This window comes from Bufo gargarizans, chromosome 1, assembly GCF_014858855.1.
Source record: "Bufo gargarizans isolate SCDJY-AF-19 chromosome 1, ASM1485885v1, whole genome shotgun sequence".
NCBI lineage: Eukaryota > Metazoa > Chordata > Amphibia > Anura > Bufonidae > Bufo > Bufo gargarizans.
The window spans coordinates 740,378,219-740,396,847 of NC_058080.1; the positions used below are offsets into that span (position 1 = coordinate 740,378,219).

Consider the following 18,629-nt stretch of genomic DNA (forward strand, 5'->3'; position numbering starts at 1 on the left):
GAAGGAGGCGATTGGTTGATTGGAACGTCTGTCACTCCTTTGTCTGCGGGTTAGAATACGCCCACAGCCGGATGGTGGTTGGTCTGGGGGAGATCGCTATGGCGACAGGTGGGCGGGACTTGTAGGGGCTGTCAGTCTGGTGGTTAGTGGTACCCTGGCTGCTGGGGGGTGAGGAGGCGGGAACGGGACTGATGGAGGAAAGGGAAGTGGCTGTCCGTGAGGGTGAGTGCCAGGGACGGAGAGGAACTACAACTCCCATCAGGCTTATAGATCTCCCATTCATTGTACTGGAGAGGGAATACAGGGCAGAAAATTGGGGTAGGACCAGGACCACCCCTGTTTTTGAGATCCCAGCAGACAGACCCCCGAATAGGACAAGTGGGCCGAAAACGCCTTTAAATTCTTTACTGCTTTCCACATATCTGTTTTCTGTCAGTGAATGGAAACATTTCTGTTCCCATTACAGAGGTTCCCCCATAAAACCACAGAGGTGACAAGTGTCTGATCCCTGGGGCCCCCACCGCTCACCAGGACGGGGGTCTTGGGGTGTTTGAATGGAGCGGTGGTCGAGCTTGTGTGGTTGGCGCCATTCAGTGTCTAAGGGGCTGTCTCTGTGGACCACCGCTCCACAGACCCCTCCTCACTGCTCAAGCGCATGGTGGGAGGGGCTTGAGACTGCTGCTCCACTCAGACTCCTCCTCACTGCACAAGCGCATGGTGGGAGGGGTTTGGGATCTGTTGCTCCACTTAGACTCCTCCTGACTGCACAAGCGCATGGTGGGAGGGGCTTGAGACTGCTGCTCCACTTAGACTCCTCACTGCACAAGCGTATGATGGGAGTGGCTTGGGACTGCTGCTCCACTCAGACTCCTCCTCACTGCACAAGCGCATGGTGGGAGGGGTTTGGGACTGCTGCTCCACTAAGACTCCTCCTCACTGCACAAGCGCATCGTGGAAGGGGTTTGGGACTGCTGCTCCACTTAGACTCCTCCTTACTGCACAAGCGCATGGTGGGAGGGTCTTGAGACTGCTGCTCCACTCAGACTCCTCTTCACTGCACAAGCGCATGGTGGGAGGGTCTTGAGACTGCTGCTCCACTTAGACTCCTCCTGACTGCACAAGCGCATGGTGGAAGGGTCTTGAGACTGCTGCTCCACTTAGACTCCTCCTGACTGCACAAGTGCATGGTGGGAGGGGCTTGAGACTGCTGCTCCACTCAGACTCCTCCTCACTGCACAAGCGCATGGTGGGAGGGGTTTGGGACTGCTGCTCAACTTAGACTCCTCCTCACTGCACATGCGCATGGTGGGAGGGGTTTGGGACTGCTGCTCCAATTAGACTCCTCCTCACTGCACAAGCGCATGGTGGGAGGGGTTTGGGACTGCTGCTCCACTCAGACTCCTCCTCACTGCACAAGCGCATGGTGGGAGGGGTTTGGGACTGCTGGTGTACGGAGACTCCTCCTCACTGCACAAGCGCATGGTGGGAGGGGCCTGGGACTGCAGCTCCACTCAGACTCCTCCTCACTGCACAAGCACATGTGGGAGGGGTTTGGGACTGCTGCTTCACTCAGACTCCTCTTCACTGCACAAGCGCATATGGGAGGGGTTTGGGACTGCTGCTCCACTTAGTCTCCTCCTCACTGCACAAACACACAGATTTTTTTCCCTCTGCTTGTGGATTTCTACCTGCAAAATCCGGACAGGCTATCTGCAGTGTATCCGCACAATGTGAACACGCCCTTACAGAGATCTGTGCTTTTACAAGCCGTGCAGGATCAGGACACATTTTCAGCCTCTGGGTAATTTCATTCACTGACAGCATGCAGTGATCTTGAAAGCACTATAGAGTGGGTGATCCTAGGTTGTCTCCCACCCTGCTGTTATCGGCCGAGCCCATTAAACCATTCACCGGAGTCTGGCAGGCTTCCCCATGATAAACTGCAATTCCGGAGTCCCCCTTTAAGCGGCTCTGATCGTTTATATGTATGACATGTTGACATTTTGTGTCTTGCCTCGTTCCAGGCTGATCCGTGATGACGGGTGACGACGCAGGTGGATGAAGGTGTTTACTTTAGAGACGGTGACGAAGGTTAAAGTACCACAGATAACACTTGCTCCGACTTATAGAAGGAAGTGTCTGCGTTTAATGTTTAAAGGGGGTTACCGCTCATAGATTGGTATGGATCACCATAAAACTGGGATTGGCTGGAGTCCTACTGCTGGGACCGTAAAGATCCCGGGAGTGAGGAGGGTCCGGCACTCAGTATAGGGGGAAGGGGCCACACACACACAGGAGGATGCTGGGAGCGAGGAGGGGCCCCACATACACAGGAGGATGCTGGGAGTGAGGAGAGTCCGGTGGAGAGGGCCACACATACACAGGAGGATGCTGGGAGCGAGGAGGGGCCCCACATACACAGGAGGATGCTGGGAGTGAGGAGGGTCCGGTGGAGAGGGCCACACATACACAGGAGGATACTGGGAGCAAGGAGGGGCCCCACATACACAGGAGGATGCTGGGAGTGAGGAGGGTCCGGTGGAGAGGGCCACACATACACAGGAGTTGGCTGGGAGCGAGGAGGGGCCCCACATACACAGGAGGATGCTGGGAGCGAGGAGGGGCCCCACATACACAGGAGGATGCTGGGAGTGAGGAGGGTCCGGTGGAGAGGGCCACACGTGCACAGGAGGATGATGGGAGTGAGGAGGGTCCGGTACTAATTATAGGGGGGGGGGGGCACACATACACAGGAGGATGCTGGGAGCTAGGAGGGGCCCCACATACACAGGAGGATGCTGGGAGTGAGGAGGGTCCGGTGGAGAGGGCCACACATACACAGGAGGATACTGGGAGCAAGGAGGGGCCCCACATACACAGGAGGATGCTGGGAGTGAGGAGGGTCCGGTGGAGAGGGCCACACATACACAGGAGGATACTGGGAGCAAGGAGGGGCCCCACATACACAGGAGGATGCTGGGAGTGAGGAGGGTCCGGTGGAGAGGGCCACACATACACAGGAGTTGGCTGGGAGCGAGGAGGGGCCCTACATACACAGGAGGATGCTGGGAGCGAGGAGGGGCCCCACATACACAGGAGGATGCTGGGAGTGAGGAGGGTCCGGTGGAGAGGGCCACACGTGCACAGGAGGATGCTGGGAGTGAGGAGGGTCCAGTACTAATTATAAGGGGGGGCACACATATACAAGAGGATGCTGGGAGCGAGGAGGGTCCAGTACTAATTATAGGGGGGGCACACATACACAGGAGGATGCTGGGAGTGAGGAGGGTCCAGTACTAATTATAAGGGGGGGCACACATACACAAGAGGATGCTGGGAGTGAGGAGGGTCCGCTACCAATTATAGTGGGGGGGAGGGGCACACATATACAGGAGGATGCTGGGAGTGAGGAGGGTCCGGTACTAATTATAGGGGAGGGCACACATACACAGGAGGATGCTGCGAGCGAGGAGGGTCTGGTACTAATTATAGGTGGGGGGGGGGGCACACATATACAGGAGTAGGCTGGGAGCGAGGAGGGGCCCTACATACACAGGAGTTGGCTGGGAGCGAGGAGGGGCCCTACATACACAGAGGATGCTGGGAGTGAGGAGGGTCCGCTACCAATTATAGTGGGGGGGGGGGGGCACACATATACAGGAGGATGCTGGGAGTGAGGATGGTCCGCTACTAATTATAGTGGGGGGGGGGCACACATATACAGGAGGATGCTGGGAGTGAGGAGGGTCCGGTACTAATTATAGGGGAGGGCACACATACACAGGAGGATGCTGCGAGCGAGGAGGGTCTGGTACTAATTATAGGTGGGGGGGGGGGGGGCAGGAGGATGCTGGGAGCGAGGAGGGGCCCCACATACACAGGAGGATGCTGGGAGTGAGGAGGGTCCGGTGGAGAGGGCCACACGTGCACAGGAGGATGCTGGGAGGGGGGAGGGTCCAGTAGTAATTATAGGGGGGGCACACATACACAGGAGGATGCTGGGAGTGAGGAGGGTCCGCTACCAATTATAGTGGGGGGGGGGGGGGGGGCACACATACACAGGAGGATGCTGGGAGTGAGGAGGGTCCAGTACTAATTATAAGGGGGGGGGGGCACACATATACAGGAGGATGCTGGGAGTGAGGAGGGTCCGGTACTAATTTTAGGGGAGGGCACACATACACAGGAGGATGCTGCGAGCGAGGAGGGTCTGGTACTAATTATAGGTGGGGGGGGGGGGGGGGCAGGAGGATGCTGGGAGCGAGGAGGGGCCCCACATACACAGGAGGATGCTGGGAGTGAGGAGGGTCCGGTGGAGAGGGCCACACGTGCACAGGAGGATGCTGGGAGGGGGGAGGGTCCAGTAGTAATTATAGGGGGGGCACACATACACAGGAGGATGCTGGGAGTGAGGAGGGTCCGCTACCAATTATAGTGGGGGGGGGGGCAGCACACATACACAGGAGGATGCTGGGAGTGAGGAGGGTCCAGTACTAATTATAAGGGGGGGCACACATACACAAGAGGATGCTGGGAGTGAGGAGGGTCCGCTACCAATTATAGTGGGGGGGGCACACATATACAGGAGGATGCTGGGAGTGAGGAAGGTCCGCTACTAATTATAGAGGGGAGGGGGCACACATATACAGGAGGATGCTGGGAGTGAGGAGGGTCCGGTACTAATTATAGGGGGGGCACACATATACAGGAGGATGCTGGGAGTGAGGAGGGTCCGGTACTAATTATAGGGGGGGCACACATACACAGGAGGATGCTGCGAGCGAGGAGGGTCTGGTACTAATTATAGGTGGGGGGGGGCACACATATACAGGAGGATGCTGGGAGTGAGGAGGGTCTGGTACTAATTATAGGGGGGGGGGCACACATATACAGGAGGATGCTGGGAGTGAGGAGGGTCTGGTACTAATTTTAGGGGGGGGGGGGCACACATATACAGGAGGATGCTGGGAGTGAGGAGGGTCCGGTACTAATTATAAGGGGGGGCACACATATACAGGAGGATGCTGGGAGTGAGGAGGGTCCGGTACTAATTATAAGGGGGGGCACACATATACAGGAGGATGCTGGGAGTGAGGAGGGGCTGGTACTAATTATAGGGGGGGGGGGGTGCACACATATACAGGAGGATGCTGGGAGTGAGGAGGGTCCGGTACTAATTATAAGGGGGGGCACACATATACAGGAGGATGCTGGGAGTGAGGAGGGTCCGGTACTAATTATAAGGGGGGGCACACATATACAGGAGGATGCTGGGAGTGAGGAGGGTCCGGTACTAATTATAGGGGGGGGCCACACATATACAGGAGGATGCTGGGAGTGAGGAGGGTCTGGTACTAATTATAGGGGGGGGGGGCACACATACACAGGAGAATGCTGGGAGTGAGGAGGGTCTGGTACTAATTATAGGGGGGGCACACATACACCGGAGGATGCTGGGAGTGAGGAGGGTCCGGTACTAATTATAGGGGGGGCCACACATATACAGGAGGATGCTGGGAGTGAGGAGGGTCTGGTACTAATTATAAGGGGGGGGGCACACATACACAGGAGAATGCTGGGAGTGAGGAGGGTCTGGTACTAATTATAGGGGGGGCACACATACACCGGAGGATGCTGGAAGTGAGGAGGGTCCGGTACTAATTATAGGGGGGGCCACACATATACAGTAGGATGCTGGGAGTGAGGAGGGTCCGGTACTAATTGTGGGGGGGGGGCACACATACACCGGAGGATGCTGGGAGTGAGGAGGGTCCGGTACTAATTATAGGGGGGGCCACACATATACAGTAGGATGCTGGGAGTGAGGAGGGTCCGGTACTAATTGTGGGGGGGGGGGGGGGGCACACATACAGTACAGACCAAAAGTTTGGACACACCTTCTCATTCAAAGAGTTTTCTTTATTTTCATGACTATGAAAATTGTTGATTCACACTGAAGGCATCAAAACTATGAATTATCACATGTGGAATTATATACATAACAAAAAGTGTGAAACAACTGAAAATATGTCATATTCTAGGTTCTCCAAAGTAGCCACCTTTTGCTTTGATTACTGCTTTGCACACTCTTGGCATTCTCTTGATGAGCTTTAAGAGGTAGTCACCTGAAATGGTCTTCCAACAGTCTTGAAGGAGTTCTCAGAGATGCTTAGCACTTGTTGGCCCTTTTGCCTTCACTTTGCGGTCCAGCTCACCCCAAACCATCCCGATTGGGTTCAGGTCCGGTGACTGTGGAGGCCAGGTCATCTGGCGCAGCAGCACCCCATCACTCTCCTTCATGGTCAAATAGCCCTTACACAGCCTGGAGGTGTGTTTGGGGTCATTGTCCTGTTGAAAAATAAATGATGGTCCAACTAAACGCAAACTGGATGGAATAGCATGCCGCTGCAAGATGCTGTGGTAGCCATGCTGGTTCAGTATGCCTTCAATTTTGAATAAATCCCCAACAGTGTCACCAGCAAAGCCCCCCCACACCATCACACCTCCTCCTCCATGCTTCACGGTGGGAACCAGGCATGTAGAGTCCATCCGTTCACCTTTTCTGCGTCGCACAAAGACACGGTGGTTGGAACCAAAGATCTCAAATTTGGACTCATCAGACCAAAGCACAGATCTCCACTGGTCTAATGTCCATTCCTTGTGTTCTTTAGCCCAAACAAGTCTCTTCTGCTTGTTGCCTGTCCTTAGCAGTGGTTTCCTAGCAGATATTCTACCATGAAGACCTGATTCACACAGTCTCCTCTTAACAGTTGTTCTAGAGATGTGTCTGCTGCTAGAACTCTGGGTGGCATTGACCTGGTCTCTAATCTCAGCTGCTGTTAACCTGCGATTTCTGAGGCTGGTGACTCGGATGAACTTCTCCTCCGCAGCAGAGGTGACTCTTGGTCTTCCTTTCCTGGGGCGGTCCGCATGTGAGCCAGTTTCTTTGTAGCGCTTGATGGTTTTTGTGACTGCACTTGGGGACACTTTCAAAGTTTTCCCAATTTTTCGGACTGACTGACCTCAATTTCTTAAAGTAATGATGGCCACTCGTTTTTCTTTATTTAGCTGCTTTTTTCTTGCCATAATACAAATTCTAACAGTCTATTCAGTAGGACTATCAGCTGTGTATCCACCTGACTTCTCCACAACGCAACTGATGGTCCCAACCCCATTTATAAGGCAAGAAATCCCACTTATTAAACCTGACAGGGCACACCTGTGAAGTGAAGACCATTTCAGGTGACTACCTCTTGAAGCTCATCAAGAGAATGCCAAGAGTGTGCAAAGCAGTAATCAAAGCAAATGGTGGCTACTTTGAAGAACCTAGAATATGACATATTTTCAGTTGTTTCACACTTTTTTGTTATGTATATATTTCCACATGTGTTAATTCACCGGAGGATGCTGCGAGCGAGGAGGGTCCGGTACTAATTATAGGGGGGCACACATATACAGGAGGATGCTGCGAGCGAGTAGGGTCCAGTACTAATTATAGGGGGGGGGGGGGGCACACATACACCGGAGGATGCTGCGAGCGAGGAGGGTCCGGTACTCATAGAGGAAAGGGGCCAATCATACATGGGAGGGTCCCGGGAGCGAGGAGGGTCCGGTACTCATTATAGGGGGAAGGGGCCAATCATACATGGGAGGGTCCCGGGAGCGTGGAGGGTCCGGTACTCATTATAGGGGGAAGGGGCCAATCATACATGGGAGGGTCCGGTACTCATCCGTATGAACAGATCCGCACCCGTTCCGCAATTTTGCGGAAGGTCTGTGGATCCATTCATTTCTATGGGCCCTAAAAAGATGCGGACAGCTCACCGCGTGCTGTCCGCATCCGTTATTCCGTACCGCGGCTCCGCAGAAAAGATAGAACATGTCCTATTCTTAGATATTCCGGACAAGAATAGGCATTTTCTATTATGGTTGCGGCCATGTGCGGTCCGCAAATTTTGGAACGCATATGGCCGGTATCCGTGTTTGGCGGATCCGCAAAGCACTACGGCCGTCTCAATGGGCCCTAAGGGGGAGGGGGCCGGGTGCTCTCAGTATAGTGCGGCCAGTCATATCAATAGAGGGTGACTGTAAGCCCCTCAGGATCATGTTATGGTTTTTATATTGTCAGTCGGGGGTCTCCAACATATCAATGTCCAGTTTTTGTGAAATCACTCCTCCCATGCCACAGCCTCCCATGCTGGGAGTAGTAGTTTCATATCAGACAGAAAGCCACAGCTTGCTGGCAAGCTGTAATAAAAGTTGCTCTCTCCTCCACCTAGTGGTAGTGCAGGGCACTGCGGGTTCTCTTGCACAGTGAGGCTCCGAGCGGCACATATCTTATCTTTGTCATAGATCATAACACAGAAATGTATTACTGAGAAATTCACGTCGCACAACGCCGCTCCTGCACGTGAGGCGCAAGCACCGGGTCTGCAGCAGGCGATTCTACATGATAGTATGAGTGGATTTCTATAATTCTGTGCAGTCATGTCTTATATAACCGGTGATGACTGTCTACTTAAAGGGATTATCCCCTCAATATAAGCATATAGTATGGCAGGATCAGTACACAGTGACTGCACCAGCAGAATCGTGAGTGCAGCTCTGGAGTATAATACAGGATGTAACTCAGGATCAGTACAGGATAAGTAATGTATGTACACAGTGACTGCACCAGCAGAATAGTGAGTGCAGCTCTGGAGTATAATACAGGGTGTAATTCAGGATCAGTACAGGATAAGTAATGTATGTACACAGTGACTCCACCAGCAGAATAGTGAGTGCAGCTCTGGAGTATAATACAGGATGTAACTCAGGATCAGTACTCACAGCTCACTAGTGTCAGTAATTTTCCTTTGATAAGCGCCATGCTATATGTTAGTGCCATACTGCTCCGTTACCGCTGTCTTCTGACATTTCATCCTGTGTCTCTCGGTTTCAGCTGTCTTTCGTGTTACTGAACCCCGCACAGATCAGAAGATGACGGCGTTCTCCCGGTTTTTCCTGCTGCTTCTCTATGTAAATAGCTTTTTTAGGATCAGCGCTGAACATGTGCTGCCTGAACTTACCACTGATGACTATTCCGACAGCCTGGCGCCCGGGAAGAGTTCACTGCTGTATTTTAGCGGCTCAGGTAAGTGATTGCTGTGTAGTAATTCTCTATGAGCTAAGCACAAACCTCTGCTGTGCTGATGATTTGCTACAGTGGATTAGCATAGGTAACGTATCAGCCTGGAGCTTAGATTATTGAGCTCACAGAGGATTACCTAGACTAAATACAACTGTAGCAAACCCTCAGCTGTGAAAAGTATTAGGTTTGTACAGGGGTTTATCAGCCTTTCGATGTAATAAAAAAAAAATCTCTATTCACTGACAGCAAGCACGTTTGCAGAACTTTTACAATAATTAGTTTTATTTTTACATAAAGCCATGCAATTCAGCTTAGTTAATATCCAGGGCAGACGTCTACAAACGACCGTCTACAAACCGCTGACCTGTGTGCAGGCCGCCTCTTTTTCCTTCCGGACCCATTGACTTAAAAAAAACTGAGCTGTGTGACTGGTACTTTCACTTTGTGCCTGTCATCTAATTAACCTTATCTCTAAACCAGTGTTTCCCAACCAGTGTGCCTCCAGCTGTTGCAAAACTACAACTCCCAACATGCCCGCACAGCCAAAGGCTATCAAGGCATGATGGGAGTTGTAGTTTTGCAACAGCTGGAGGCACACTGGTTGGGAAACACTGCTCTAAACTACTGAGAGGTCTTCCACACATACATTATTATCAGTAAGATCGGAACGGAGCTCTAATGAGTGTTGATAAGGTCAGAGAGCAGAGAGAAGGAGCCCATCAGCTCCTCAGATGACGGAAAAGACAGAACATCCACAGGCTGCTACTACTGCATCTCAGCTCTGTACAGAATAAAGGGCTCCATATTTTTAATAAACACCAATTGAAAAAATGATTTCTCGCTCAAAATAAGTACAATGCAGTAATAAATAAAAAAAAATGCCCCCAAAGATGTAAATAGCCTTTAAGTCAATGGATCCGCAGAATACAGACGGTCGTGTGCATGAGGCCTAAAGCAGATATTGCTTTTGTATCGATGATGGCCTTGAGCTGCCAGGAACAACAACTGCCCCGACCCCTCCTGTCTGTGCTCTGCTGCTTTGGGCTTCATCTGCTTAGCACTCGGTTCTCTGCTGCCCGCCTGCTCTGGCGCCCGCTTTCTCTTTATAAAGTTACATAGAAACATAGAATGTGTCGGCAGATAAGAACCATTTGGCCCATCTAGTCTGCCCACTTGCACTTGCTGACTTCTTGCCGCCCCAGAAATGTGCAGCAGAAGTTGTTTTTCTTGGCCTGCACAGATTATGGCAGATGAAAAACCTCTCGGACGCAAGCGTCCTATTTTTTTTCACTTGTAAAATATCTGTGCAGCCATTTTCTACATACATCTGTTTCTGGAAAAGTTGGGTTACACACAATATTATCCCCAGCTTTCCCAGACTTCTGAATGGTGTATTTTACCTATTTAGGCAGCAATACAGGAGGTATGACTGTAATACTATACAATGGCACTGCCACTGCTGTGAAACTACAACTCCCAGTATGCCTCATTCCTTTGTAAGGGGGTTTATAGAACAGCTGAGCAAGTGTGCATGCTGGGAATTGTAGTTTCACAGCAGCTGGAGTGCTATAGAAAAGCAGAGTTGCAAACTCTTTAAGAGCTGTAATGGCGGCCATGTTGGTTGTCACTCAGCTTTTCCAGAAACCGTGTATTTCTTTTATTGCAGATCGTCCCGGTAATGTCATATTCCTGGAAGAATTACAGAAGTCATCCAGCGTTCTCCAGGACTACGGGATTTCCGTAGCTAAGGTAAAGAAATATATAATGAGGTAAATTAGACTCTTTCCAGTGCACAACTACAACTCCTAGCATGCTCTAACCTTGCAGGAGCTTCTTAGCATCGGTCAGTTAAAGGAATATTCCCACCACAGACAATGGGGGCATATGTCCGAGAACTGCACCTACGCCGAGAACGGAGTGGGGAGAGTGGTGGCTGGCGGACCCCAGATTTCCCAGGGTCCGGCCACCGCCAAATGCTTTCCACATACAAGTGAATGGGAGCACACAGCGCTTGCGCAGCCGCCCTCCATTAATTTCTGTGGGGCTGCCGAAAGTAGCTGAGCGCTGGCTCAGCTATTTTTTCGTTGGCCCCATAGAAATGAATGGGAGCGACGGCCGCGCAAGCGCTGTTCTCCATTGTCGGCGTAGGTGCAGGTCCCAGAGGTGGGATCCACACCTATCAGACAATGGGGGCATATCCTAGGGATATGCCCCCATTGTCTGTGATGGGAATACCCCTTTAAGAGATAGAGTAGTAATCACAGGGGTAAGGAGTCGTTACTTTTCCTCTGCTGGAAATGGCTGATAACAGGGAGAGAAGACAGACTTCAGGGTTAGTGTCCCTCTAAAGACTGGAATGGGGAGATTAGGGGTTATACTCCAGAGGGAGTCCTATAGTCATACGCTTTGTCGTTTCTCCTTAGGTTCGCTGTGTCGAGGAGGCGGCGCTACGATTTTGTGCAGAGGACAAGGCCTATTTATTCAGGTATGAAAAGCATGGGGGACGGGTCATGTAATTGTATCAGGTCATATCTCATGGCATCAAGACAAGTGGGTTTAAGTCTATTGAGATGTGTGGGAAAAACTATGGCCAATGCCCGTTCATAGAGCACCTGGACACCAGCAAAGGGGCTCGGCACTCGGGACCCCCCCCTCTGTTAGCCAGGAATGCTTTCTGATTTTTACTCTTTAACCACCTAACCAGTCCCTTTCGGGCAGTGGAAAAAGTAGCTTACTGGAGGGGGAGGGCTGCTTTAGATGCTGCTGTCTCCTGAATGGTAGAAACTAGAAACATGCATCTGGTCTTGTTTGAAAGCTGACATTCCATGGCTTTCAGACAATACCAGAATTACATCACTATGTTCAGTACAGGGGAAGATATCACTGATAGAAATCGGGATGCTGTGAATGCATTCCCAACTTGATTTCTAACAGTGATTTCTCCTCTGTTGCTTGGACTTTAGCTGTCATTTTGTTTTTGTATGAAAGCCTGGAATGTCAGATTTCAAACAAGACCAGTTGCATGTGTCTAGGAGATAGCAGGATCTAAAGCAGCCCTCCCCCCCACCAGTTAGCTACTTTTCCCACTGCCCGAGCTGGACTCGGGCAAAACAGTTAGGTGGTTAAAGGGCATATGTCCGCAGATTTGTCCCTATGACACTGGCTGACCTGTTACATGTGCACTTGGCAGCTGAAGGCATCTGTGTTGGTCCCATGTTCATATGTGTCCACATTGCTGAGAATAATTATGTTTTATTATATGCAAATGAGCCTCTAGGAGCAACGGGGGTGTTGTCATTACACCTAGAGGCTCTGCTCTCTCTGCAACTGCTGCGCCCTCTGCACTGTGATTGACAGATCTAGGTGTGAAGATGTTTTCACTGTCTGACCCTGCAGTTGCAGAGAGAGCAGAGCCTGTAGGTGTAACGGTAACGCCCCTGTTGCTCCTAGAGGCTCATTTGCATATATTAAAACATCATTTTTCTAAGCAATGCGGGCACATATGAACATGGGACCAACCAGATGTCTTCCGCTACCAAGTGCACATGTAACAGGTCAGCCAGTGTCATGGGTACAAATCTGCTGAAGGATGCCCTTCAAATGAGAAAGTCAGCCAAAATTGGATCATTACTAATTTTTAGAACAAAGGGTCTGGAGTTCTCTATAGCGCCCCCTCAGGGTAAAGGACATAAGTGAGGGTTCAGATAGGGTAAGTTCACTTCCTGGACTCCAGATGTTTATCTCACAGATGTCACATACACCGGGTATATTGTGGAAAACCTTCAGCTGGGAGAAATATTCGATTTTTATTCACTCATTTATTCACCGACAGCAAGCAGAGACTTTAAAAAGGTGAAAATTTTTCGACTTTGCAATGTCTTTGCAATGTCTTTAGGTTACTCATCGGATTGCAGTCACTGCTCCTGTTGTCTTCAGTGACTTCCACCCATATTCTGTTTCTTCTGCACTTTTGGTCCTGGCTGCTGCTCCTATAACTGGGGTCTGTGGTGTGTTTTGGCAGCTGCGGACCCTACATATGACATCACTCAATATGGCGGCATTGCCTGGCATTGCGTGTTCTCATCTGTGCAGACTCCAGAACAAGCATTGGGCGTCTGTGCAGCAGAAACAAGTCTCTGCCTCCGGTGTCCCGTCCTATGTGCTCAGCTGCCAAGTGAAGCGAGTGTGCGGTAGGACAGTGCGTGGCGGCTCTTATTCTGCACCTGCGGGTAGTTCCCTTGTCGTTTAAAGTGTCGCAGCCAATGAGGTTGTACTGCACGGGGGGCGTTCAGTCATCAGCAGGTGGGCGGGAGAGCAGGACTTCATGAATTACCAGGACTCTTCTCCAGGCCCAGGCTGCAATGATTGTGATGTTGGTTCTCGGCAACCACTTAGGCTACTTTCACACTGGCGTTTTGGCTTTCCGTTTGTGAGATCCGTTCAGGGCTCAGCGGTCCAAAGCGGATCAGTTTTGCCCTAATGCATTCTGAATGGAAAAGGATCCGCTCAGAATGCATCAGTTTGCCTCCGATCTGTCTCCATTCCACTTTGGAGGCTGCCTGCAGCGTTTTGGTGTCCACCTAATGAAACTGAGTCATCCGTCCTGACACACAATGTAAGTCAATGGGGACGGATCCGTTTTCACTGACACAATCTGGCACAATAGAAAACGGATCCGTCCCCCATTGACTTTCAATGGTGTTCAAGACGGATCTGTCTTGGCTATGTTAAAGATAATACAAACTGATCCGTTCTGAACGGATGCAGACGGCTGTATTATCTGAATGGATGCAGACTGTTGTATTATCTGAACGGATGCAGACTGTTGTATTATCTGAACGGATGCAGACGGTTGTATTATCTGAACAGGTGCGTTTGTGCAGATCCGTGACGGATCCGCACCAAACGCGAGTGTGAAAGTAGCCTTACTTTTAACCTATAAATGACAGACCGCTGAAATCAACTCACCTTCTCTACTTTATGCTGCTGTTAACATGGGCAGCATAATGTTGATGACAGGTTCCCTTTAAGCTTTTTTGGATCTTTCCTTCCTTTCTTTCATGCTTCCTCCTTCCCCCCTTTCCCTTTCTCCCTTCCTCCTTTGCTCCCTTACTTTCTTTGTAGTTCCCCCCTTCTTTCCTTTCTAACTTCCTTCTTTCCCCCCTTCTTTTATTCTTGGCATTCTCCTTTCCTCTCCTTATTTCATTCTTCTTCCTTCCCTCCCTTCCTTTCTTTCTTGCTTCTGCCTTCTTTTCCTTCCCTCCATATCTTTCTTTCTCCCTTCTTCCTTCCTTCCTTCTATATATGTCAGTGATGTGACCTATAGATTCTGTGCTGTTTTCCATGATTCAGTTTACTGTATCCAGCCAATTATCGTGATTAATCTGTCATCGTTTCTTCTTCAGGGGATCCAAATTATTGCGGGAATTCCCAGTGGATACGCTGTTTGATGTCAACGCCATTGTCGCCAATGTTTTATTGTGAGTAGCGCCTGTTCGCACCTGACAATACGAAGCAGCGTCTCTTCTGTCTAGTTGCAAATGATTCTTTCCAGCCATAGTCTTCCTGGAAAGCTAGGTGACAACCAATATGACGCAGCGAATGCTCTTGAATTAGCTATCACAGGGTGTCACAGGCAAATCTGTGTGATACAGTCCTGATCAGAAGAATAAAAAATCCTATTTTACATTGTTGGATCTTAACAAGGTTCCAAGTACAGCTTCAACATGCAACAAGAAGAAATGGGAGCGAGACAAAACATTTTTTGAGCATTCAATTTAATGAAAACAACGAATAAACTGAAACAGGCTGGTTTTTAGCTGATCCATAGTTTAGGACCACGTGCCTTTAAAAGGCCAAATCTGTGCAAAGATGTGGGTTCATTGTCATTTTCTGTCAGGTAGTCACACGTTGTGATGGCAAAGGCCAAAAAACTCTCCCTTTTTGAATGTGGTCGGGTTGTTGAACTGCATAAGCCGGGTCTCTCACAGCGCGCCATCGCTGCTGAGGTGGGACGCAGTAAGACAGTCATTTGGAATTTCTTAAATGATCCTGAGGGTTATGGAACAAAAAAGTCAAGTGGAAGACCCAACAAATGTCACCAATACTGAACCGGCGGATCCAATTGGCTGTCCGTCATGACACTGGACGATCCTCGGCCCAAATTAAGGCCCTTACTGGTGCTGACTGCAGCCCCATAACCATCAGACGGCAAAAGACCTCGTCTCCTTGAACGCCACAGAACTGCTCGTTTGGACTTTGCAAGAGAGCACCAAACATGGGACATTCAAAGGTGGAAGAAAGTTTTATTCTCTGATGAGAAAAAATGTAACCTTGATGGTCCTGATGGTTTCCAACGTTACTGGCATGACAAGCAGATCCCACCTGAGATGTTTTCTGCGCTCCACAGTGGAGGGGGCGCCATAATGGTCTGGGGTGCTTTTTCCTTCAGTGGAACAATGGAGCTTCAGGAAGTGCAGGGGCATCAAACGGCCGCTGGCTATGTCCAGATGTTGCAGAGAGCATTCCTCATGACTGAGGGCCCTCGTCTGTGGGGTAACGACTGGGTTCTTCAACAGGACAACGCTACAGTACCCAATGCCCGCAGGACAAGGGACTTCTTCCAGGAGAATAACATCACTCTTTTGGCCCATCCTGCGTGTTCCCCTGATCTAAATCCAATTGAGAACCTTTGGGAATGGATGGCAAGGGAAGGTTACAAAAATGGACAACAGTTCCAGACAGTAGATGGCCTTCGTGCGGCCGTCTTCACCACTTGGAGAAATGTTCCCACTCACCTCATGGAAACGCTTGCATCAAGCATGCCGAAATAATAACGGCGGAGCTACTCATTACTGAGCTCATGTTTGGAGGTTGGATTTCTGTTTTGGGGGGGGGGGGGTTTTCGTTTTTTTTGGAGGTGTGGTCCTAAACTTTTGATCAGCTGAAAAACAGCCTGTTTCAGTTTATTCGTTGTTTTCATTAAATTGAATGCTCAAAAAATGTTTTCTCTCACTCCCATTTCTTCTTGTTGCATGTTGAAGCTCCACTTGGAACCTTGTTAAGATCCAGCCATGCTAAATAGGATTTTTTGCCATTTTTCAAGTGGTCTTAAACTTTTGATCAGGACTGTAATTCAGAGGTGAGGAAGCATGAGAGGTGTCACTGCCGGATGTGTCTGCCAGGATCCCGGCTGATCCTCACAATGGAAGGGGTCATTGCAATTTGTTTCCCGTATTGGTGGATATCGGCGCCGCTGTCCAGGAAAATCTTTAGAGCTCGTGCCCCGGTGTTCTCAGGATCAGCGGCGGTCCCACAGGTTGGGCGCCCACTGATCATGAAGTGATCCTAGCAATGTTGGGACGTCCTCTTGAAGGCATCGTCACACACCTATCCGTATATTTCAGCGTTCTCCTATATAACAAAGTCAAGTACATCACCTCCACCTTGGAACTCCAGAAATTAGAAGACGCCACGAAAGGGAAGAAGAACATTGTTTTCACTTACGTCCGGGCGATCGGAACGCCAGGTACGGCACACATGTCGGTCTTTCTGACTCTCTCTTGGGTCAGGTTATTTGTTATACGGAACGCCAGGTACGGCACACATAATATTAAAGGAGCCACAACCCCTATTCTCTGTCTTGTCTCCACTGTCTGAGATGTTGGGTAGAAGCTATTGCTCCCTGTTATCAGCCATTTCCTAGCGACATAAATCTCAGTAATGCATTTTATATGTGTGGCATCCCGATGTTTAGTTTTATACTGCTGTTCAGTCGCTTCTTTCCCTCCTCCCGTCCTCAGAGCACCGTTATGTCATGGAAGCCGCTTTTGCACATGGATCCACGCACCAGTTTGTGGTAACCACAGAGAGCAATGTGCTGAAGAGCATGAGGTAGAGATGTTGTCATGACTTTGTCTTTTTCTCAGTCGTTAAGTATTTTTTTTCAATAAGATGAGATTTTCCGGTGCACTTTTTGTTGCACTTCCTAATATCTGCCAGCAGAGGGCATGCTTGTATCATTTACTCTTTAGATCGCTGAGCTGCATCTATAGCACTGTTTGCAGACTGTAGCTCTCCAGCTGCTGAGGAACTACAACCCTGTGCATGCTGGGGGTTGTAGTACCCTACAGCTGGAGAGCCCCACGTTGGAAACGATTGATTTATAGCATCAAGTAAGCCTGCAGTTTTTTGGAAAAAAAACTCAAAGCACTTCTAAATTAGTATTCCAGCAAATGACATTGGTCACCTACCCCTCCACAGAATAGGTCATATAGAAGAAACCTCAGCACTCTCTTGTCTTCAGTTCAGTGGAATTTATTTCACCAGCAAAAAATGCGACGTTTCGACCGTAAAGGTCTTTCTCAAGCCTTGGTCGAAACGTCACATTTTTTGCTGGTGAAATAAATTCCACTGAACTAAAGACAAGAGAGTGCTGCGTCCCAGCAAACATTCATTTAGCACTTATCCTGCTGTTTGTGGGACACTCCTTTTAACCGCTTCCCATCCCGAGACGTGACTGACATAGGATGAAAATACAATACATATTAATACCTCTTCATGTATTTATTTTATTTAAAAAATCACCTATTGTTTTTTTTTCTAGCCCTGAAGACCCCAGCCTCATATCGGCAAGACTTGTGTTCATCCATTGTAAATCAGTGACGAGGGCCGATCAGAAATGTCAGCGAACGTTGTCAGACCAGCCCCTGACCACTATCCATATCCATCGCTTTCTGAAACTCATGGGGCTCCCTCTAGTGGTAGGTGCCTGCACTACAAGCATTAGTAATCCAAAAGTAATTTAGCATGAGCTGAACTCAAAGATCTGAAACATTTTCTACAGACACAAAAGACCCATTACTCTCAAATATTGTTCACAAATCTGTCTAGATCTGTGTCAGTGAGAACTTCTCCTGTGCCGAGATAATCCATCCCACCTCACAGGTGTGGCAGATCAAGGTGCTGATTAGAGAGCATGAATATTGCACAGGTGTGCCTTAGACTGCCCACAATAAAAGGCCACTCTGAAATGTGCACCGTTTTGCCTTACTGGGGGAGGGGTCAGAAAACCAGTCAGCATCAGGTGTGGCCACCGTTTGCCTCACGTAGTGCAACACATCTCCGTCACATAGAGTTGATCAGGTTGTTGATTGTGGCCTGTGGGATGTTGGTCCACTCCTCTTCTGTGCAAAGTTGCAGAATATTGGCAGGAACTGGAACACGCTGTCGTATACGCCGATCCAGACCATCCCAAACATGCTCAATGGGTGACATGTCCGGTGAGTATGCTGACCATGCAAGAACTGGGATGTTTTCAGCTTCCAGGAGTTGTGCACAGATCCTTGTAATATGGGGCCGTGCATTATCGTGCTGCAACATGAGGCGATGGTTGTGGATGAATCATCCGTGAACAGAACGCCTCTCCAATGTGCCAGACGCCATTGAATGTGAGCATTTGCCCACTCAAGTCGGTTACAACGACGAACTGCAGTCAGGT

The 18,629-nt window shown here is 49.8% G+C and overlaps 1 protein-coding gene across 5 annotated transcripts in view; it reads left to right on the forward strand.

Annotated features, from left to right (window-relative positions):
- The first annotated feature begins 145 nt into the window (after positions 1 to 145).
- Positions 146 to 18,629, forward strand: part of LOC122924953 (thioredoxin domain-containing protein 16-like) — a 101,695-nt gene continuing 83,211 nt past the window's right edge. For 4 of the 5 annotated variants that reach the window (XR_006387467.1, XM_044276494.1, XM_044276496.1 and 1 more), the window contains exons 1-9: positions 146 to 222; positions 2,025 to 2,064; positions 8,942 to 9,133; positions 10,797 to 10,879; positions 11,554 to 11,615; positions 14,536 to 14,610; positions 16,537 to 16,658; positions 16,933 to 17,023; positions 17,736 to 17,892. Coding sequence is in view for 4 of the 5 variants with exons in the window: in XM_044276494.1 (XP_044132429.1) it covers positions 8,980 to 9,133; positions 10,797 to 10,879; positions 11,554 to 11,615; positions 14,536 to 14,610; positions 16,537 to 16,658; positions 16,933 to 17,023; positions 17,736 to 17,892 (744 nt within the window). In the remaining variant the exon portion in view is untranslated. Of the gene's footprint in view, positions 223 to 2,024; positions 2,092 to 8,941; positions 9,134 to 10,796; positions 10,880 to 11,553; positions 11,616 to 14,535; positions 14,611 to 16,536; positions 16,659 to 16,932; positions 17,024 to 17,735; positions 17,893 to 18,629 lie in introns of those variants that run through there. The other variant, XM_044276495.1, reaches the window with a different exon arrangement.